General features: G+C 33.6%; 3 protein-coding genes across 5 annotated transcripts; all 3 read left to right on the forward strand.

Moving 5' to 3' along the window:
* Positions 1-1,045: 1,045 nt before the first annotated feature.
* LOC130944879 (probable carboxylesterase 15) lies at positions 1,046-2,473 on the forward strand. The gene has a single exon (XM_057873455.1). It carries the CDS (start codon positions 1,161-1,163, stop codon positions 2,166-2,168), a length of 1,008 nt encoding a protein of 335 aa, XP_057729438.1. The 5' UTR covers positions 1,046-1,160; the 3' UTR covers positions 2,169-2,473.
* A 5,925-nt stretch (positions 2,474-8,398) lies between these two features.
* On the forward strand, positions 8,399-11,270 carry LOC130943901 (probable rRNA-processing protein EBP2 homolog). 2 transcript variants are annotated; one of them, XM_057871985.1, is made up of 3 exons: positions 8,399-8,674; positions 8,788-8,904; positions 10,098-11,270. In XM_057871985.1, the coding sequence occupies exon 3, from the start codon at positions 10,103-10,105 to the stop codon at positions 10,976-10,978; it is 876 nt and encodes a 291-aa protein (XP_057727968.1). In that variant the 5' UTR covers positions 8,399-8,674; positions 8,788-8,904; positions 10,098-10,102; the 3' UTR covers positions 10,979-11,270. The 2 variants fall into 2 exon arrangements, with proteins under 2 accessions (XP_057727968.1, XP_057727970.1); XM_057871987.1 differs by lacking the exon at positions 8,788-8,904.
* Positions 11,271-16,396: 5,126 nt separating this feature from the next.
* Positions 16,397-22,572, forward strand: LOC130943491 (uncharacterized). Of its 2 annotated transcripts, none has more exons than XM_057871392.1 (8): positions 16,397-16,879; positions 18,022-19,275; positions 19,428-19,617; positions 20,153-20,256; positions 20,366-20,468; positions 20,560-20,861; positions 21,378-21,683; positions 21,828-22,572. In XM_057871392.1, the coding sequence occupies exons 2-8, from the start codon at positions 18,055-18,057 to the stop codon at positions 22,191-22,193; spliced, it is 2,592 nt and encodes an 863-aa protein (XP_057727375.1). In that variant the 5' UTR covers positions 16,397-16,879; positions 18,022-18,054; the 3' UTR covers positions 22,194-22,572. The 2 variants fall into 2 exon arrangements, with proteins under 2 accessions (XP_057727375.1, XP_057727374.1); XM_057871391.1 differs by having other exon boundaries at positions 16,398-16,879; positions 18,039-19,275.
* The last annotated feature ends 603 nt before the right edge of the window (positions 22,573-23,175 follow it).

A 23,175-nucleotide genomic window follows, 5' to 3' on the forward strand; every position in this document is an offset into this window, starting at 1 on the left:
TATGTACAAAATACTTTTTCTATTTTTTTTTTATAGTATTTTGGTGTTCTCTCAAATGAGATTTCTCTTTTACAATTTTAATTTAATCTGAGCAACTTTATTCTTAGCAAAGAGTAACTATAAATTTAGATATTAATATTTAAATTTTTTGATATAAAAAAAGAATTCAAAAACTCTAGTACAAATAAATCACTTTTAAAAATTTTTATAAAAGCTATTTTTAACATTTTTATTAGAATAAGTAACTTATTTGAATATCAAATAAACTAAAACAAGTATGCGGTTAAAAAATCAATATTTTATATAAATTAGAAGAGTAAACTAAAAATAAATGGTAAATGGTTTTTTTGGTAAATGGTTTGATCTAATGAAAACTATTATTAACCAGTGAACTTGTTTAAAATTGTAATATAAAAAAATTTAAAAATTAAATTTTGACTTTATCTGTACCTGAATGAATTACATGGTGAGAGACAATGAGCTTTCAAAGAAATATCCCAAATTCAAATAAAACGCTAAAAACTAATCACTAATCTGGTAAGTATGAACTCAATTGTTTATTTATACATCTCAACTATGTGTTAACTACAATTTTTTTTTAGGTAGTTTCTAATAAAAAAAAAACGAAAAATTAATCTATTATAAACCAAAATATTGATCAATAAATTATTAAATTAAGAACATTAAAAAAAATCAAAACTTATTTTATCTAATATTTATTAATTATTAATAAATATTGAATAAAATAAATTTTAACTATTTTTAATTAATTTTTTTATTATAAAATATTTCTGTTACTACATATACAAATAAAATTCAATTTTTTTACACTTAAACAAATTAATAAACTTACTACTCAACTTGGATTACTCCTTTAATTCCATCTATTCTTTAATTCTTGTCTCGCTAACTATTTCTTGCTTTCATTTCCACACAGTAATTTCTCTTGAAGCTTCCCTTTCCCTTTTCTCGTTGACCATTAAACCAAAAGCTAATAACGAAGCTACAGAAGCACCACACTTGCCTTTTATAAAAGAGTGTAACACTAACCAAACTTCACAAATCACATTAGATAAGCATAGCCACACACTCTTCTTCTCTCAATTCTCATTCATTATCCCAAACCACCACAGTCATATCAATCATTTCTTCATTGATCAATGGTGCAAGAGAAAAAACTTGTGCAGAATGTCTCCGGTTGGCTCAGAATTTACGACGACGGTTCAGTAGACCGTACATGGACCGGTCCACCGGAAGCGAAGTTCATGGCCGAGCCAGTACCACCCCATGAAGAATTCATCGACGGAGTTGCCACCCGCGACATAATAACCGTCGCGGAGAGCAACCGCTCCGTCCGACTTTACCTTCCCGAGATTACATCTGCTGACAAGGAAAAGCTGCCGGTAGTTGTCCATTTCCAGGGTGGCGGGTTCTGCATTAGCGAACCGGACTGGTTTATGTACTATAACATGTACACCCGGTTCGCTCGAGCCGCTCGGTTCATTTGTGTGTCTCCTTTCCTTCGTCGTGCACCCGAACACCGCCTTCCGGCAGCCATTGAAGACGGCTTCTCGACTCTACTCTGGCTACAATCTGTTGCTAAAGGAGAGTCAAAGGAGTTGTGGCTTGAGAAACACGCGGATTTCAGCCGTGTATTTCTCATAGGAGACAGCTCCGGTGGGAACGTTGTGCACGAAGTTGCTGCCTTGGCAGGTAAGGCAAGTCTCGAACCGCTCCGGTTAGCCGGTGCTATCCCGGTTCACCCAGGATTTCTTCGATCAACCAGAAGCAAATCAGAGCTTGAAAAACCGCAATCACCTTTCTTGACTCTAGACATGTTGGACAATTTCCTGGCGTTAGCTTTGCCGGTGGGGAGTACTAAGGATCACCCCATAACTTGCCCGATGGGGGAAGCGGCGTCGCCGCTTAGCGGGCTGAAACTGCCGCCGTTTTTAGTGTGCCTTGCGGAGATGGATTTGATATGGGATACAGAGATGGAATACTATGAAGCAATGAAGAAGGCAAATCATGATGTGGAGCTCTTTGTTAGCAAAGGAATGACACATAGTTTTTATCTTAACAAAATTGCGGTGGATATGGATCCAAATACTGCTGCTGAAACTGAAGCTCTTATTGCAAGGGTCAAAGAGTTCATTGAGAAGCACTGATAAGTTAATTAAGGCCAGCGCCATACCTTAAATGAAATTCCGATCCACCAAGAATTAGTCCTTACTACTTTCCGCAACCAAAAAATAAGTTAATTAATCATGCTTTTATTAGCTACTATATTATTATTTAGTGAAAATAAAAAAAATTCTAGTTAGTAGCAGCCTTTGTGTATGTGGAGCCTCTCCGGACATGTCTCTTAGTAATAATTTTTGAATCACTGTACTCTATATAAAGTAGTGGTCGTATGAGAGTGGCATGTCTGTTAATAGTATCATCTCTTTTTATTATTTTGTTTGGTATTTTATTTTCGTGTGTATCTATTATGAAAATATTTGTTTGTTATATATATATATATATATATATATATATATATATATAATTTTTTCTTAAAAGACATAATAGAATATATATTTTTTCACCAAAATCTGAATTTTATACATCTAATTACCATAAAAGATCAAAATATTTGCTATGCATAGTAATTGATATACTATCCACATATTGATATATAAATAAAAAATGAAGTGAATATTAATCCACTAATCTTGTTAATTTTAATCCATTTAGGGAGAATACGAAATTGTGTCGCTGTATAGATATTTGTGATGAAATTCTATTATTAGCATGAGTGGAGTGCTAAAAGAATACATCTCTATTTTATTTTATTTTCTTTTCAATGCAAGTACAAAACTAGTCTCAATTATGAACGGGAGAAAATAAAATGAGGATGGTTAATTTAAACTCCAATTGTTGGCCTTTTGATGCCTTAGAAAAAAATGAAAAAGAACAAGTGGTACTCGAATGTGAAATTATTACGACTTATACACATAATATAAATATACTAATAAAATTAATTATAATAAAATGAAATATTCTTTTAAATTCACAATATCAATAACAAGTTTTCATCTATATCTACCAACTATGAACTATGTCATAACTTTTGTCTATCATTGTTAAAAACTCTAAACAAAAGAAGGAAAATGACCAAGCAACAATATTTGTTGGTTGCAATAAACGGGTATACAAAGTATATTAAGTTCAAAGGAAGCACGGTCCTTTCACAAACAAACAAGCACATGCTCATGAATAAGTTTTGAGTGAATTCACAAATAAACAAACACCTTCTATTTTTTATATTAAATTAATAATAATATTTTTTTAAATTGTAGATTACTGTGATATTTTTTAAAATATGAAATGATTTAATTTAAAGAATAAAAATTGGATCGTTTGACTTTTAAAAAATACAGAAATTAAATTATATAAAAATAAGACCCTCTCATTTATGTAATATAAATTTTATCTAAGCAAATTTAATTTTGTAGTTGTTCAATTTTTAATAATACAGTTTTAAATCGGCTTTTTTTTATAGGTTTATTTTGTTTTGCTACAATTGCAATTTATGTGTAACTATTATTTATTTTAACTTTTAAATATTTTGTTTCAGTAAAATTGTTTGACTCATCATGTGATATAATAATTTTCAATTCATATTTATTAATAACCTATGAAATTACAATATCAAATTGTCTATCGATCTGGTCCTTAATTATATTCTCCAACAAAAGGTGAAGATATTTTTATGAAAAGCAATACACAGAGAACTCCCTCTTAAGCTCAAGCTGCAATCCAGATCTCTCAATGTGAATCCCCAGTGCGGCAGTGCTTTAAATGCATTAATGAACCAGAATTAATTACTCATTGTTTAATTCATTGTCTTCAAGTTGAACAAGTATGAGGAAAATTATAGTGAAAATCAAGAAAAACGACCCCGGAGCCTGCTACAATCACCTTGGGAAAGATTTGGTTGGCGTGTAACTTGCGTCTTCGAAGATAAAACGTCCCCATGCGCTGAAATTGTCAATAGAACCAAGAAACTAATGGAGAAATTCTTCTCCAACAGGGCCCTCACCTCGCTCTAACTCTCTTTTCCCCAAATGTTATCTATTTTTTGTCTATTTCTTTTTTAAAGTTAATTTTATTTCATATCAATCAGTATAATTGGTGGAACCATCTTCTATTATTGTTGTCTACTTTAGACGATCTATTATATTTCAATAAATCAATAAAATCTTTCGTTGAATTAAAAAATATCAAATTGCCTATGTGTATAAACAGTTTGTTTATATAGTAAATCTATTACTCAAAATTTTATATGTAAAAATTCGAGTAAAGCTATATATATATATATATATATATATATATATATATGAAGAATTATTTTACTTAATATTAAGATAGATTAAGTAATTAATTTCTTTTATTTAAAAATTAAAAAAATATACTCTAATAGAATTTATTTTGAAGTTACATCTAACTTATTATATTTAAGTAATAATATAATTTAGTTATATTTTGTTTTGAAATATTAATAAGAATTTTTGTTTTGGACATAAATATGAATAATAATATTTATAAATATTTTATAATTGAACACTATATTCTTTTAGATATTAACAAATATAAGGTTATTAATTCACTAAAACAAATCTGTTTTTTATTACTTCTAATTTTAAATAGAAAATCATACTAAACAAATAACTTTTTATTAAAAAAATATAATTTAACAAATATTATTATTTAAATTCAAATTACCCTTTCTTACAAAATATTTATATAATCCAAAAAAGGTTTAGAACTTTCATAAAAAAAATATAAATTTTTTATAAATATTAGCGGTTATATTTAACAAAATTTTAAAGTTTTGAACAATGACATTTAATTTAGATGTATACAATTATAAACAAAGTTAAAGTTTTTTTTTTCATGTGCATTTAGATTAAGCATTCAGTCTTAAACCCACCACACGTAGGACTAAATATATGCATACAAAAACCAATCCACACGTAAGACTAAAGCTTAAAAAATATCAATCCTAAGCAAATATAGTTAACAATCAAATCCACGCATTGACCACCTTTTTTTTTCTTTTTTAAAGTTAGAAATGAGACTAAAATTCAAAATTTTTTTAAAAGAATATTAAGAGATTATGCCATTTAATTAAACTATAGCTCCTTGAAAATATTTTGACCACTTTCGATAACACATTCTTCAATATAATTATAATCTCGTTTCACTATCAAAAATTCACTCTCACAGAAGGTTAGTGCCTTCGTCTTGTGTGCTACCATTACTATAATACTACCGCTTAATTAAAACAAAATTAACATTTATCTAATTTGTTACATTCATTCCCACATAGTTTATTCCAATCTCCTGCCTATCTTGCTAAACACAAGTTCTACATATATCTAGAATGTCTTTGATCCAAATAATTCCATCCTAACAGTGATTTTTCTTTCAATTTTGTAGATTGAAAGGAAAAAGAAATCGTACTTCAAAAGAAAGAAAGAAAATAATGAATCCATATATATATTGAATAATTTAAATGCATATATGTAACACATAAAAAGCATGGTTAAGACAATATATAAACAAAAATGCTATTTGTACACTAAAATCAGCTATTAAAATTAGTCACCAATATATTTGTGTATAAATATATATGTGGTTTAATTTATGCTTAATGTGTATTTATTTTTCAGCATATACTTTATATTGGTGACTGATTTTAGTGGCTGATTTTAGTGTACACGTAACATAATTTATATATAAAATTCTATTAGCAATATCATAAAAAATTGTACTGAGTATGTTACTTTGCCATTAGTTCCATCACAGACTATACATTTCGATAATAGAGTAAAAACAAAAATTATTTCCTTCAAAAACTGAGGCCATACTGATCCATCAAAAAACGATAATTAATAGTTTTAATTTAATTATGAAGCCAACAACCATTATAAGCTAATGTTCAAAACAAAAGTTTGCTGAGATTAATACTTTTTAATGATAAAGATCAATTATGACTGATGAGCAACAAAACACAGACATCAATAATCACTCATTATATTTAACGAGCTTATTACTCTTTAAATGAGCTTAGTTAATGAGCTTATTATTTAATGAGCTTATTTGTAAACTAGCTTCTTGAAAATGAGCTTATTACTCTTTAAAGCTTTTGTATTGACTGCAGAATATTAATATTTGTTTCTTAATATCCATTAATTGGGAAAAAGAGCTTATGTTTATATGATTTTTTTTAGATTTTATATTTAATGTGTTGGCACTTGAGTTTTGGTGGATTTTGACTCATTTTAAGTATTGATTTATAATATTGCAATGATGGAATAGCCTTGTATTTTGCCCTACCACTTAATTATTGTCTTTTGATTTTTCTATTTCTTTGAATTCAACATTACGTAATATAGAACAATCTTTTGTGAAAAATATTCTTCTTCCCTTTTTTAACATTTTTATTAAAATAATTGTGTTATCTTTCTGATTTTTAATTAGTTCATAAATTATCTGCTTGAATTTTCTTTTCTTCTGCTATACATGCATGATGAATGTAGCTTTCAAATTTTTATTTTGCATTGCAATTTCTATTAACTCAGTATATACTACTGCTGTAGTTTTATGTTCCAGTTTTTTACTAATTTTTTAATTATTGAACCATGCTCTTGACTATTCTTTATCACTATAACAAATTGAAAATTGTACATATTTCCTTTCTCTCATTTTGTAAAACAAACATTTTTTTTTCTTTTTTAATACAGAAGGGAAATTGATTATGTGAGGGAGCTCAATATGCCATATGGTTCGTCCATCAAATATTTTTATTGTGTACAATTTTTTAACAAGAAATCAATTAGGAAAAATTTGTTGGAGTCTATTATTGTTGATTTCCATGTAGATGATGAAGCAATTAGTTTTTGTTAGAAATAAGGATAATGCTAAACTTATTTTGTAATGTACCTTTCTGCAGATCACCTTGGTCGAACAAATACCATCCACCACTTGAAGATGGATCCCTCCATTCTTAAGAGTTGAAGAACCTTGAAATTGAAGCAAATGATATATTTGCAATATATCGTGACCACCGAGGTCCTTTTTTTGCCAGGTCGCCGGCTTATATTTCCTGGTGTTGGAGCATTTGGTAATGCCATGGATGTAGGGGTGGCAACGAGGCGGGTAGAAGTGGATTTTCGCTCTACTCGATTTCGTCCCGCCTTACAATAACTCACATAAAACTCACATCGCTTCTACTTATGGGTAGTAAATGGTTGAACCCTAATTTGCTTCTACAGGTACTCGTCCCGCTTCTACCGGCCTCTATAATTATTAAAATCTAATAAATAAAATTAAATTTCAAAAATTATATAACCATTATCACATACATAACATAAATTAAAGTAAAATTTTAAATATGATACAATATTATTAATCATTTTACTAATTATTTTATATATATTACACATATTATATATCAAAATTATATATTATATAGATATTGGGGGCAGGTAGTACATAAGCCTGCCCCGCCCCGCTCAAGAACCCACCCCGCTAAAAATCTGCTCCAGTGCAGGACGGGTAATTACCCGCCCCGAGCGGGTAGAGACGGGATGGGTACTCGCGGGTTTGGGTGGTGTTACCATCCCTACATGGATGTGATGAGCAGGCTGGAAGTGAGTCAAGCCAACTCATGAGCCAGTTCGAGTTTGACTCGTTATTAGTTCGATAAGCTAAACTCGTGAGCTGGTGAACCAAGTTTAAGCTTGGAATTGAACTTATAAATTAAATGAGTTGAGTTTGAGTTTGGATAAGTTCAGCTTGTTAGCTCATGAGCTGGTTCAATTATATATATATATATTAATGATTTTAATTATTTAAAATTTTATATTTACTTTTTTATATATAGTTTTGATGTAGGATATAAATAAAAAATTTATAATTTATTGATAGATAAATAATATATAAAATTGATCTTTTTAAATATTTTTTAAAATATATTATAATTTATTGATATAGAATTATAGATTATGTTCCTATTATTTGAGTCCGTTGGTGAGCTTTCGATAAATCGAGCTTGAGTTTAAGAAATAGGCTCGATTGTTAATGAGTCAAGCCGTGAACCAAGCTCAATTTCGATGAGTGAACTTGAGTTTGAGCACATGGTTTTGAAAATCGAAGCGGACCGACTGGTCGGACCAATCCGACGATGAACCGACAACCTTACGGTTCAGTTCATCGCCTCGAATGGAGATTCAATCGAAAACCAGAAGGGAATCGCTGAACCGGATGGTTTCAGTAAAACGACGCCGTTTGGTTCGCTTTCAAAAGAAAAAAAAACCGGAGATGCCAACCTTCCCAAGCCCTCGCTTCCTTCAGTTTTCAGAAAGCAACAACAACGAGCTGCCCGCAACCCTAGCCTCCACCACCGCCGCAAGAAGTGAGCCATTGCCGCCGTCCGTCGCACTCGGGTGGCTTCTCTCTTCGTCCTGTCGGCGTTCTCCAAGTCTCCAACCCCTGTTCGCTCTCAGACTCAGCAGTTGCAGGCACGCAGCTTCTTCGTCGAGCGTCCGTCATTTTCGTCTGCTTGCCGTCGTGCTAGCTGTCGTCTTCGTATGCTCGCCGTCGTGCTCGCCGTCTCAGACCGAAGGTCAGTGCTCACTGCTTACTTGTTCTTCGTTTTTTTTTTAATGCTCTGTTCGGAAATCAAATTATTGAAGAAAAACCTTTCTCCATTCCAATCTCCTTCCTTCGAGTTCACAGAGCAGAAGCTCAACCAAGAGAAAAACCGTAGCCTCCACCACCGCGGCAAGGAGGAGCCGTGTTTGCCGCCGTCCGCCGCAGTCAGGGGCTTGTCTCTTCGAGTCTTCTTCCGCCGCAGTCAGTGCTCATTTGTTCTTCGTTTTTTTATGCTCTTTTCAGAAATCATTGAATGATTATTGAATGTTTTATGTTTTTATTAAATGATTATCTGACTAATGATTATTGATTAGCTCTGACTGCTCTGTTCTGCTGCTGTTTTGCGTTTTGTGATATTTTTGGGCAGTGATGTACTGCTTTGTGTTTTACTGTTTTGTGACTTGATTATGCATAGATTGTGACTGTCTTAATGATTACTTGAACTCCAATATTTTGTTCAAAACATCCCCAACCTTGCTGTCCTTTGAATGCTGGAAATAGACTGCTTCTACCTGGGTTGCAGAAATTAGAGGTTTTATTCTAGCACAATATCATTAATAAATCTGGCCTTTGAATTATTAGGGATCAGGTTATACTAGTGCTAGGAAATATGAATTGTGTTCTATGAGCACCTTTTTATTTGGGTCTTAAAACTGACCTTCGTGTGTCATTGAGCTTCACAAATTATGCTGGCATTATGATCTTTGTCTTAATTCAATTGTCTTAGTTTAAGGTGGATATATGAGTTTTTAAATATGGTGATATGGTGAAAAATGTTATTGCTTATCACTTGCACAATGCACTTGAGATTCTGATTTTTCTTCCCATTTAGAATGAAGTTGTGTTATGAGTCGGGTTTTATGTCCTTTATGGTGACTTATTACTATCCCTTTGAATGTGATTGTTGTTTTAAGACAAAAAGGTATACAGTTTTAGGTTCTATGTTCCAGTAATTTGAAAATATCAAGTAGTTTAGTTTATTTTTTATTGAAGCATAGTATTGTTTTGTTTTTTAATTTTTGTTTTTTGTGATATGAAAAGAAGAGTGTTTAGGATTTATGCCGTTTCGATATTGTATGCGTTATTATACTTTTAGTTGTCTTAAATACTTAATTTGTTGAGTAGAATATGTAGGATTCTTGTCATCCATGTTTCCCTAAGTTATGTCTGTTAGCACGTAACTGATTTGTGCGGAATGTGTATCTCAAGTTATGTTTCTGCTTTCGACTCAACACATGGTTCCACTCTTTATGGGTGCTGGGTGTTTATACCTTGTACTGTCTCCGAGTTTCAATGAAGTTTTGTTTAGCCAAAGTGAAAGAATGAAATTGATACTTGTAAACGCTAGACTGCAATATCTTGCTCTAAAAGTTTGTCCCCAAATTTTTCTATAGGTTGAATGGAGGAGCATTTGGTAAATGATGATACCACCATTGGTGGTGAAGCTGAAGATCTTAATGAGGAAAGGTCGGCATCAGAATCTGAATCAGAATCCGACGAAGATGTGAAATTAACTGAACCGTCTAAAACTGCAGTTTATAACAGAGATGCTCTGTTGGATAAACTTGGAGACATCAGTTGGCCAGAGAATGTGGGATGGATTCACACGCTCTCCATTGATATTGATCAAGAGCAAGAAGTAGATGTGAATGATGACTTAACACGTGAGCTTGCGTTTTACAACCAGGCATTTGAGGGAACAAAGCAGGCATATCAGAAACTCCAGTCACTGGGTCTCCCCTTTCTGAGACCTCCAGATTATTACGCAGAAATGGTGAAGACTGATAACCACATGCAAAAGGTGAAAGGACGTGTACTGGCAGAGAAGCGGAAGATGGAAGAGGCCGAAGAGAGAAGAAAGGCCAGGGAGGCCAAGAGGTTGGCGAAAGAGATTCAAGCCCAGAAGATGAAAGAACGGGCTAAGCAGAAAAAGCAAGACATTGAATCTGTTAAGAAATGGAGGAAGCAAAGGCAACAGAGTGGGTTTGCTGACCATGGCAATGATGCAGATTTAGGTTTTGACTTTGAGGATGGAAAGTCATTTGAGAGGTCAAAGGGCAAAAGGCCAGGAGTGTCTCCGGGTGATCGGTCAGGAGGGAAGGGGAAGCAAGCTTTTGGAAAAGGAAAGACACAAAAGAAAAGGGAATTTAGGAATTCCAAATTTGGCTTTGGAGGCAGGAAGGGAATGAAGAAGCAGAACACTGCTGACACGACTTATGATGTTAAGGGATTCAACAAGGGCGAAGGCAAAGGAAATAAGAAGAGAAAGAGGTAAGATACGCCCCGTTTTCATGTTTCTCGAGGGATGGATATTATGGAATCTGCCCATGCTGGTGGTACTCCTGAAATTTTATCTGCTCCAGTTCTATTTTAGTTTATCTCATTGTAACTTTTTTATCGACAATTACAAATTCTTAAATATTTACTCCAGTTTTGGCGTTTGGTAGTTCAATGATCTATTACTATATGCGGTCCTTTGCATGGCATGAATTAATTGTAGCTCTTTTTTGTGTTCAAGACAGTGTAACTTTTAGACGCATGTTGGAAGTGATTTATTTACTTTTATCTTTTGGTTCAGTTCTTATATTTGTTTAGCTGGATCAAATATATTTTGTTGTTTTTGCTCAGATAAAATATTTTTTTTTTAAACTTGACAGTTGACAGCATCCTTGAACTGTTTACAAACCCAAAATCAGATTGGATAAGAGTTATAACTTATAAGAGAAGTACTATTTATCGAAGAAAAAGTATAGGTAGACAACAATATTGCTGAATAATGGGGTCAAAAAAGTAAATTAATCTTAAATTTAATTAGTGGTATAGTGTGTTTTAGTTAAATTGGACTAATTATAAAGTCTATTATTCATGTTGTTCAAAAAAATTATTGGTTACCTAACATAACCCTTAATTAAATTCAACAGGTTGTTTGATGGTACATCGGATATCATAACATTTGACAGAGTAAAGATTGTAACAGTAGAGTATAGGCTAATAGGAGCTTTGGATGTCATTGTATAAGATATTACATTATATACTTAGTTTCATTAAAAGAGAAAATGTTTAACCAAGTTGAAATGATCTAGACTTCTAGGGGTGGCAATGGGTAGAGTAGGGTAGGGTTTGAATTCAACCCTAATCCTACTCGCGGGTTAAGATTTTTATATAAACTCAATCTTATTCTATTCGCAGGTTGAGAATTTTTCAACCCTAACCCTACCCACTCTTAACCCGCGGGTACCCGACTCTATCCGCGGGTTATAAAAAAGATACAATTTTATTATATAATTTAATGATAATTTAAAATATAACTGATTTTTATGTTAAAAAAATATTGAATTATCAATTAATGATTTTTTTTAATGGCTAATAATATTTTACATTTAGTGAGAAGTATTTGATTTAACATCCACTTAAAACATATTTTTATATAAGTATATAAGTATAACATATACATACATATATATATATATATAGTGTGGGTTGGTCGGATAGGATTGAGCCTCAACCCGCACCCTACCCGACCCGCACGAGAACCCTACCTGCACCCAACCCTACCCGTTGCGGATCGAGTTGGCAATCCCTATCCGACCGGGTGGAGTCGGGTTGGATACCCACCGGTACATATTGCCACCCCTACAGACAACATTATCAATGGCAACAACACTCAATTGAAGTAGATATTCAAAAGATCATCAGAAATGAAATTCAATTTTGAATTTGGCTTGTGAATTGATAGAGAATAGAGCGTTGAGAAGAGAGGGAGAAAGCTTCGCATCATATCATAACCAGTTCAGCGCGGCAGAATCCTTTGCAGCAATGTCAGAATCGTGAGAGGCTTTGGTATCACTGCAATCAATTTCGATAATGCTTAGTCATTCAATTTTAAACCGTGAACTTACTTAGTTCCTCCTTTCTGCCAGTTGCTAAGTTAATTGGTTGATGGAAAATATACGAATTATCTTAGATTATGGCCAAAACCCTAAAACATACTGTCACATGCATCTTGTTGTACAAAATACATGCTATAAATATATAACTTCTCCGCAAACAAAATTTCAAAACAATTAGATTAATCTAATTGTTATATCTCAACTGAGAGAATCTATTAGACTCTTATTATATCTGTGTACTATATATTTGGTTATCTAAATAAATCTTCTTTTATAGAAGGAAGTACCACATAAAAATAGGTTGTGTTTCTAGTCCTTTTGATGTGTTTATTTGTAAATTTTACTTATAGATTGTAACTTATTTGTTACAGCCTCTTTACACCAACATAAACCCAGGTAGATATCTAAAGTTCCATCCCAGGTATATGAGGACTGCGATCTGCGAATTTGGCCTTTATTAGCAGTATAGCACATGGTCTTTTTATTGGAAACTTCTGCTTAGATAATAGTTTTTTTTTCCGTCTTTTTTACACCCTTGTTTTAATCTTGCAATAGTAACTAATTGTATGCTTCTGATATTTCCAAAAGAAACACACCACAGTGGAAATTACGTCACAAAAACCTGTTGTTAGAGACCACTTTATTAATTTGTCTTACAGCATTAAGGGCATCATCAGGTTATTTAAATTCTCAATGCAGATTATGATATGAGACTAAACAAAGAGAATTTTTCTGGCAAGAAAATTGAACTTGCTAAAAAAGTGATCCTCCTACATAACGAATGTAAGTTAAAAAAACCGGCACATACAATAAATACCCTGTCTTGTTCAAGTTTTTTCTTCTCTAAAAGAACTAATAGAAGCAGTAGCTGCTGTTTCTCGTTCTTCTTCTGTTCTTTTCTTTTGGACGAATTTCTTGTTCTTCTCAGTGGAGTGTTTCTTCCTTCTTTAGCTTCTTGAGTTCGCTTTCCTAACCTATCAGCGACCAAAATGAAAAAAAGAGTAGAAGGTCGGAGGACGGCGATGGCGACATTGTTTACAAGCCAGCGAAGAAGTGGCGAGGACGATGCAATGACCTGCGCTGCCGAAGTGAAAAATTTTTTCTGGAGTTTTGCACTTCTGCAATTCTGATGTGATGATACTCATGAAAATTAGCAGAAACTGCAAACAACATAACGTTGCATTGGTTTTCCCCTTCGCAGACCCAAAACGACTGAATTTCAAAAATCGGTCCGTTTCTGGTTCAATCCAACGACCGGTTTTTAGACGATTTTCCAGTACGTCGACGGTTCTCTTGGTGTCCGTTTTTCTTAATAGCCCAAATTGCTATTTCAATCGGTTCCAGTTCGACTGGTTCAACCAACTAATTCCAACTAATTTTCAGAACCTTACTGTTTTGCTTCATGTTGCATTGATTGACACGTTGATTCATGTCATCCACTACACCTATCTAAGGGTGGCAAAAGACCAAAATCTACTAGGCCGGCCTGCATAACTCGCCAAAAAAGGCAGACCGAGTAAAAAATTTGAGACCGTATAGTAAAAATTTGCTTAACTTGTACCGTCTAACTCGGGAGTTTTAGCGGGGGCAGGACGGACTTATTCGGTGTGCCTTCCATTCTATGATTTTGCTTAAAAAAACTTGGTTAATAATTATGTTTATTAGATATTTAGAATTATAAAAATTTTAGTATTTATGACTTTAGAAATTATAATTTTTGTTTTTACAAATTATAAGTTTAGTAAAATGTTTGTGAAATTATATATATTTTTTAATATTTAATATTTAAAAAAAAACTTGCCAACTCGCCAATGTGTTGTTAGGAGGGGTAAGATAAAAATTTAGTACTATCTCATTAAGCCGAACGGAACGGGTTTTGGTTTGACAGGGTGGGTGAAATAGAGTGGACTAGCCTGTTTGCCATCCCTTACACCTCCCTATTTATACAACTCTTTGTGGTTAAATTTTTGTCATTTAAACTATAATTGGTTGGTCCATTATATCTATTACTTACTCTCCACGTATTTAAATTCCATTATAAACTGTTGTATGATATTTTATTTTATTTTTATTCTTATTACTCTCATTGTTTTCAATAACTATTCTTATTCCATATGAATCATTTACATGTGCTGTCTCTTTTAAAGTCATTCTATATTAATATATACAAACATGTAAATAAAAGTATTGATTGACTTTAATAAACATAAACTTTAATCATACGTATTAAATATGAAATAAAAAAAGTATTAATAAATTGTAATAAATATAAAATATATTAATAGGTAAATAAAAAAATAATTTTTTATACATAATTTAAACTAACAAATATAATTTTTTTATTTTTAAATAAATAAATATAACTTATAAAACCTCACAAAAATAAATATTTTTTATTCATTATCTATTATTATTTCGTAAAATTTTTATAACATTAAAAAAAATTTATATTAAAATGTTATTTTTAATTAGAAAGTATAAAATATAAAAAAATTAAATTTTAATTTATATTATTTGAAAAATGATTAGATTGTTTTTTTTTTAAAGTCAAAAATATATTAAATGACCAACTTTGTTAAATGGTGATTGCTTCGATATGTTTGTTAATTTATATTGAGTAAAGTATGGTTTTTGTCCCAACGTTTGGGTAAATTCTATTTGTGTTCCTAACGTTTAAATCATTCTATTTGTATCCTTAACGTTTGTAAAAGTGATTCAACCGGTCAATTACACATCATGGACGCTTTAGTTTGAGTTTTAAAAATATTTTCTTAAAGTTAGAATACAAATGTCTGGGATAGAATCTATAATCCACTCCGAAAAATAACTTATCAAAAGTTGAAACTAATTTCTACAACATTTACATAATTTACTTTTCTAAGAACATAATCGAATCTAAACACAAATAGTGGGTATAATATTAAAATCAAACACATCCAAATGAGACATAATTGAGAATGAATGGATCCAAGTGAGAATAATTGAAAAATATAATCTGATTAGATTTGGACCCTTTAAAGTTTGAATTTCACTTTAGAGAATAAAATGTGATTTCTCACTATTGATTTCATAAGTGGGACAAAAAATAAATATAAAAGGGAAACTATTTAAGGGTAGAAAATTATATTTTAGTCTTTAAAGTAAAATTCAAACTTTATAGAATCCAAATCCAATATAATTTGTTAGTATAATTAATACTTAATAGTAGGATAACATTAGTCACTTTTATAAACGTTAGGGATACAAATAGGACGATTTAAACGTTAGGGACACAAATATAACTTGTCCCAAACATTTGGGACAAAAACGATACTTTACTGATTTATATTATATTTATCTTTGGCAACATTTATTTTTTATTTATTTTTTAAAAATATTATATTATTATATATACAAAAATATCCTTATAAATAATTATAAAAAGATAATTATATTTTTAGAATTAATTTTATTAAATGGTTAAATAATGTTTTTTATTTATAGAACAAAAATACTCTTTTTCAATAACAATTAAAAATTTAAAACTAAAATCAAACCATCAAATTATTTCAAAAAACAAAGAAAAATAATCCTAATTTAAAGATGTTTGAGTTTATTCTTAATCAAGTTCTAGTCGGATCGAATAGTTTGACTGGGTTAACTGGAGACCGGGGCTTCTGTCCAGTCCAATTGACTTCCCCAATTGTTCTAGAAAAAAGGTAAAAAATCGGTTGAGCCAACTGAATTGGATCGGTTTTTTGAAGGTCCGGCTCTCCTTCAAATGAAGGGAAAAAAAAAAAAGCACCCTCAAACAGCAGAACACCCGACCGCCTCTCCTTTTTCTCTCACTCTCATATTCTCACCAAAATCTAATTTCACTCAATACCTAACCCTATCAGAGCAAACACCGCCGCCACCGTCAGCCCCCAGCCTGCCTGCTTCTCGTGAAGCCCCACCAGCCACCGTCAGCCCCCAGCCGCCGCCACTCTTCTCTTCCTCACCGTTCCTGTGTTCGTCGCGAAGCCCCACCAGCCACCGTCAGCCCCCAGCCGCCGCCACTCTTCTCCTCCTCACCGTCTCTGTGATCGTCGTCGTCGGCAGTGACAGAGGGTGCCGTCGTCGTCCTCGATCCTCTTCTCCTCTACGTCACGCGAACTGTTGCTCTATCCTCTTCAGGCGCGTCCTCTCCTCCGTGAATCTCTGCCCGGAGCCTCGCCGTGGAATCTCTTCTCGGCGCCTCGCCGTCGCAAACTGATCCACTCCCGAGGTCACTCTGTCACCGCCGTTCCTCCCTCGCCGTGTCTCCGGTAAGCCATTGCTTCTTCAGTTTCAATTTCTAAGATTCTGGCTTCTGAGTTGAGATTTTGTACTAGATTCTGAGTTGGCATCTTGTTCTGAATTGAGTTGTTGCTTATGTGATTCTGAATTTAGTTTGGATGTTCAGTTTGGATTTTTTTCTTAATTTTTCTGTTCCTGGATTCTCTGGATTTGGATGCTGAGTTTTCTGTATTATGAGTTTTTGTTGTTGAACAATTGATTGGAAGGTTTTTGTTAAAATTTGTTGTGATGCTGAATTTTTTGTTGCTGATGGTTTGAGTTTGTGTAAATTTTTTATTCTAAATTTTTGTTGTAATGAGTATTCTTACTGATTATTTTATTAGAATGTAGAAGTTAATTAAAAAATTTTTATTTTATAATTTTTAATGATAAAATATGAACAAATTATTATGTCAAATTATAAAAACTCTGAATTTTATTAGTTTAGAAATCATCGAATTTGTATATTTGAAATTATATATTGAAAACCACGTTCTTAATTGTTCATCATCATCCTCAAAATTGGTAAATAAACCCTAGCCCACTCAGAACCAGACCCCTCTCAAAAAATAGTCAAGACAATGGTGAAACAGTACATTTTTTTTTTTGAAAAAACAAAATCGTAGCCCCTGAACTGTGAACTGGAGAACTAGGATAATTCTTGGCCCTAAAATGCCAAATGCCTAAACGATACTTTGGCCCCCAAAATTTTTTGCTTTCTCCTCTGAGTGTTCTCCATCGCGCTTCAGTCTCATTTTCTCTTCGCTCATTCTGAGTTCTCTGAGTTTGTCTCTCTCACACACACTCTCTCCGCTTAGTTCCGCCTTTGTCTCAATTTCGGCAGCTCCTTTGTCCTGCCGGTGCCACTTCTCTCTAGTCTCGTCTGCCCTTTGGATCTCTGGTACATCTTCGCTGCTTCCCCTCTTCGGATGGTTAATTTCGTAATTTGTTAATTTTTAGTTTACTGTTTACTCTGTAATATGTATTTGAAACTTAAATTGTAATTTCAGAATTTGTTGAATTGTTATTTGTTTGTTGTTGCGCTATTATGTTATAAACTTTTGAGAATGTTTATTTGAGCCTAGGTAAACCTGTCGAACCCTAAACCTCTAACCTAGTATCCTGATCAAAGACTGGTTCGCTTTTCAGAAAGGGGCAGCTGCTAATGAAGTCAAAAGGGGATAGGGACAGGAAACGCCATGATTCTGAAGAAGACGATAGCAATCTGCCCAGGAAATCAGGAGGAGATATGGATAGGAATCAAAGAGCTGAAAAGGGACTACATACGACCCAGTTCAGAGGAGAAGAGAACAGAGAGCTGCAGAGGAAAACAGAAAGGGATGGGAATAGGAGGCATAGAGATGGAAGGGATGGTGCCCATCATGATTCGGGGGAAGAAGATGGGGAGCTGCCCATGAAATCAGAGAAGGATAGGGATGTGGTGCAAAGATTTGAAAGGTATGGTGCACATCATGATTCAGATGAAGAAGAGGGTGAGCTTCGCATGGACTCAGAAAGGGAAAGGAAGCGTCATGATTCGGAAGATGATAGGGAGCTGGTTAGGAAATCAAAGAGGGAAAGAGATAGGGATAGGACACGTAGAGTTGATAAGGATGGTGAGGAAAAAGATGATAGGAAGCATATCAGTAAATCAAGAAGGGAAAGGAGGCAAAGAGTTGAAAGAGATGGAGCAAGCCGTAATTTGGAGGGAGAAGTTGATAGGGATCAATTTAGGAAATCAGAAAGGAATAGGGATAGAAGGCATAGATCTGTAAAGGATGGTGCCAGGTATGATTCAGAGGATGATGATGAGGACCTGAACAGGAAATCAAAAAGGGATATGAGGTATAGAGGTGAAAGAGATGATGATGATGATGAGAAGGGTCAGAGAGATAATGGGAGAGAAGATAATAGGAAGAAAGAGGATGGACCTCGAAGGATAGTTGAAAACACAAGACATCAAAGACAGTCAACAATCCCAGAAGGTAACCTGAATGGTGATGCATCTAAACTGGGAAAGAGTGGTGGTGTTTACATTCCTCCATTTAAGTTGGCTCGGATGATGAAAGAAGTTCAGGACAAAAGCAGTGCTGAGTATCAACGGTTAACATGGGATGCTCTGAGAAAGAGCATTAATGGGCTGGTGAACAAGGTTAATGCTACTAATATAAAAAACATAATTCCAGAGTTGTTTGCAGAGAACTTGATTAGGGGAAGAGGCCTATTCTGTCGGTCATGTATGAAATCTCAGATGGCATCGCCAGGATTTACAGACGTCTTTGCGGCATTGGTTGCTGTTGTGAATACCAAGTTTCCCGAGGTAGGCGATCTTTTGCTTAGAAGGATTGTTTTGCAGCTCAAGAGAGCTTACAAGCGGAATGACAAGGTATGTATCTTTTCTGCTAATTTAATATTCGCTATGTCTAAGATCATTGGTTTCCTTCCAGTTTGCCTTTATTCTGTCTGTCTTTTTGTTTCTCCGTTAACAAAACCACTCTGATTCTAATTTTATTTTTATCTGGCTTTCATGATTTTTAGCCCCAATTACTAGCTGCTGTTAAATTTATAGCACATCTGGTGAATCAGCAAGTGGCTCATGAGATCATTGCTCTAGAGTTGCTCACAGTTTTGCTGGAGAAGCCTACGGATGATAGTGTTGAAGTAGCGGTTGGGTTTGTAACAGAATGTGGGTCAATACTGCAGGATCTGTCACCCAAAGGTCTTCATGGTGGGTATTCTCTCAATCTTTGCTGTTTCTCTGTTTTCGAAGTACCTTTTACACTTCTTATTGCATCATGAATCCCATATATGAAACCATTATACTGTGTATTCGCTTTGTTAATGGCAACTGACTGAGAGGTCCTAGTAGAGCATATCTTAGTGAATGAAATACTGGTTTCCAGAATCAGGACATTGAAAAAGCTTGAGTAATGCCATGTCCCCATTTGCACCCTGACTTCTCAGCCAATGCTGCAGGAATCCGTTTTCCTTTTTTTCTGTTTTTAATTCTTTTTTTTTTTACTTTATTCAGATGTGTTTGGAAATAAGAGAATCTGTGTAAGCTTGTTTATAATAATGTGTAAATAACATGATTAATTATTAACAAGTTACAGTTAAAAGTGCATCAACTCAACTTGGGTACTGTGTTGCTAAATACTTCTACAGATTCCTTGATGATTGTTGAAAGATTCCATTAGGAAGCACTGACAACGATTGATCTCGGTATTCAATAATTTTTCTGAAGTTAGATTTGTAATTTATAGGTATCTTTGAGCGTTTTCGTGGAATTCTTCATGAAGGAGAAATTGACAAACGTGTTCAGTTTCTGATTGAAGGCCTATTTGCTATAAGAAAAGCCAAGTTTCAGGTATATTCTTTTATTCTATTGTTCTGTAAAAAATATTTCGACACTTCTGCAAATCAGACTATAAAGAATGGTTTCAATTAACTTGACTTTTTTATCTTTGATTTCACAGGGTTATCCAGCTGTTCGTCCTGAACTAGACCTTGTGGAGCAGGAGGATCAATTAACTCACGAAGTCTCATTGGATGAGGAAATAGATCCAGAAATTTCTCTTGGTATGATTTTCTTATAGAATATATATATATATATATATATATATATATATATATATATTTGCACATTCTAATTTGTCTCTCTGTTTCTCAGATATTTTCAAGCCAGACCCTAATTTCCTGGAGAATGAGAAGCGTTATGAAGAGCTGAAGAAAACTATACTGGGTGAGGAATCTGAGGATGAGGAAGGCTCTGATGCAGAGTTGGACGATGATGATGTTGAAGATGATGAATCCAATGAAGAAGATGATGAGGAAAGCATGCAAATCAAAGATGAAACAGAGACAAACCTTGTTAACCTTAGAAGAACAATTTACCTAACAATTATGTCCAGTGTAGATTTCGAGGAAGCTGGTCACAAGCTTCTGAAAATCAAGCTAGAGCCTGGGCAAGAGGTTTGGAACCAATCTTGGGCTTTCTGTTACTATTCTATTGTCAAAATTTCTTCCAGCTGTTATGTTATTCTGATCTTTTCTTTTTTGGTACATAAACTTTCAAGTTATTTGAAGGAATGAACAGAATCTAGTTTAATGCAAAGATATTGAACAAGTTGAAGGCTCTCTATTTCACTCTCCTTTTCTTTTCTTTTTTATTTTTATTTTTGGTCTGCAATTTAGTGTGCTTCAAGAGCATTTTCTATTGTGGGCGAAGTGTCTATCTTGGCAATCACTGATTTTCAGGTTGGGTTTAAATAGGAATCAACTGGGTTCAATGCTTCTGGCTCTTTTCTTTTCATTATTATCTGATTTTGATGTATTTTTGGAGATGTGGGGCTTTGATTACTTCAGTTTTGACTATTAAAAACAGTAGCTACATTGGTTAATCTTTATTGGCTTTTTAAATTGTTTGTTTTCACGAAAATTATGCTCCCTCATACCAAGAATTGCTTACACTTCTCTGATTGATGGCAGATGGAATTATGCATTATGCTTTTGGAATGTTGCAGCCAAGAGAGAACATATCTCCGATATTATGGTCTTTTGGGGCAGCGTTTCTGCATGATCAATAAAGTATATCAAGAGAATTTTGAGAAGTGCTTTGTCCAGCAGTACTCAATGATTCACCGGCTTGAAACAAACAAGCTACGAAATGTGGCTAAATTCTTTGCTCACCTACTTGGGACAGATGCTCTACCTTGGCATGTTTTATCGTACATACGCCTGACTGAAGAGGACACGACATCTTCCTCCCGTATATTCATCAAGATCCTCTTCCAGGTACCATTAGTCAAAATCAAATGTTACCTTCCTTTTCTGCTTGTACTTGCTCTATGATTTCAACTAGTTTCAGTTGCGTTTTTGAAATACCATAGTATGTCTGTCTGTGCGGAAGATGTTGATTTTACTCTATTTCTTCTGCAGGAATTATCAGAGCATCTTGGCATCCGACTGCTAAATGAGCGGTTAAATGATTCAACAATGCAGGACTCCTTTGAGTCGATCTTTCCGAAAGATAACCCAAAGAACACCCGGTTCTCCATTAACTTCTTCACATCCATTGGACTTGGTGGTCTTACAGAGAACTTGCGTGAGTATTTGAAGAATATGCCGCGTCTCATCATGCAACAACAGAAACAAGTTTCAGATTCTGAATCTGATGATGAGTCAGGGAGTTCAAGTTCATCTGATTCAGGAACAGCTAGTTCTGAATCAGAGTCTGACTCATCAAGTTCTGATGAAAGTGATAGTGATAGGGACAAAAGGCGAAGAAAGCGGAGAAGAAAGTGAAGCAAACGAATTTATTTCCTTGTCCAGGGTCCTTGCTTCTGTAAAACTGTATTATGAGGGCTTAGTATGCTGTCCGGTTTTGAATTTTGTTAAGATCATATTTTCATAGAACTTGCTCTGCTTTGATGTTTTCTCATCCCAAACCACCGAAGTAGAATTTGTAAGCTGTAGTAACTTGGGGTGAAATAATAATTTAGTTGATCGTAGTGTTCAAGCCGTTTTTTTTTGTCATGCTTAGTTGCTACAGATGAGGTTCTTTCTTCCTTGCACTGTCATCGTTTCTAACATTGGTCATTAGTTTTGCTCGAGGCTTGTTGACGTGATGTGATGATTGTGTTGCACAATTATATTTCAGTTCTTTCGGCATTTTCATGTCTTACATGTATGTTTGCATTAATTATATTTCATATGATTTTTAGTTTAGTTTTGAAGCAAAGTAAATTAAATATATTTTGAATGGCAGTACCATCAATGGTTGGATCGTTGGGACATAGGTCATTCCTATGTTTCAGGGTCTTTTAAAACTGAATCTGATTCAAGGTTAACCATAAACTGGGTTTAGGTTGAATTAGTAACTGGGTTTTCTTTCTCAAGCTTTGCTGTGCCGAAAGCTACCCCCATTAAAACTTTAACCTTATCTTCTCACCTTATTGTAAAGATATTTTGTCCCAGCCTTGCTCTTTCAACCTCAGACCGATTCCAACTTTATTACATTTTATTCTTTTATATCTAATTTATGATTTTAGTTTTATATAAAGTCAGTGTAAGAGTCGCTCATCCACAATTATAAATGGCCATACTAGTTGCCAAGTTATTTAAAAGAATCACACATATGGTGGCATATAATTAGATAAATATAAATTGTTATTCTAATAACACATTCAAATTAATTTCTTTTAAAAAAAAATAACTTCTCATGAAGCTTACATGAAAAAAAATACAGACATCTTACGAGGTAAGTAGTGTACTAAAATAAGTTAGT

This window comes from Arachis stenosperma, chromosome 8 (assembly GCF_014773155.1).
Source record: "Arachis stenosperma cultivar V10309 chromosome 8, arast.V10309.gnm1.PFL2, whole genome shotgun sequence".
NCBI classification, from domain to species: Eukaryota; Viridiplantae; Streptophyta; class Magnoliopsida; order Fabales; family Fabaceae; genus Arachis; species Arachis stenosperma.

Excerpts from the sequence above, each read along its gene's own strand:
- LOC130944879 (XM_057873455.1), top strand. The coding sequence starts at position 1,161 with ATGGTGCAAGAGAAAAAACTTGTGCAGAATGTCTCCGGTTGGCTCAGA.
- LOC130943901 (XM_057871985.1), top strand. The coding sequence starts at position 10,103 with ATGGAGGAGCATTTGGTAAATGATGATACCACCATTGGTGGTGAAGCT.
- LOC130943491 (XM_057871392.1), top strand. The coding sequence starts at position 18,055 with ATGAAGTCAAAAGGGGATAGGGACAGGAAACGCCATGATTCTGAAGAA. Across the intron at positions 19,276-19,427 it reads CTTACAAGCGGAATGACAAG|CCCCAATTACTAGCTGCTGT; the intron begins GTATGTATCTTT and ends CATGATTTTTAG. Across the intron at positions 20,257-20,365 it reads TAAGAAAAGCCAAGTTTCAG|GGTTATCCAGCTGTTCGTCC; the intron begins GTATATTCTTTT and ends TTGATTTCACAG.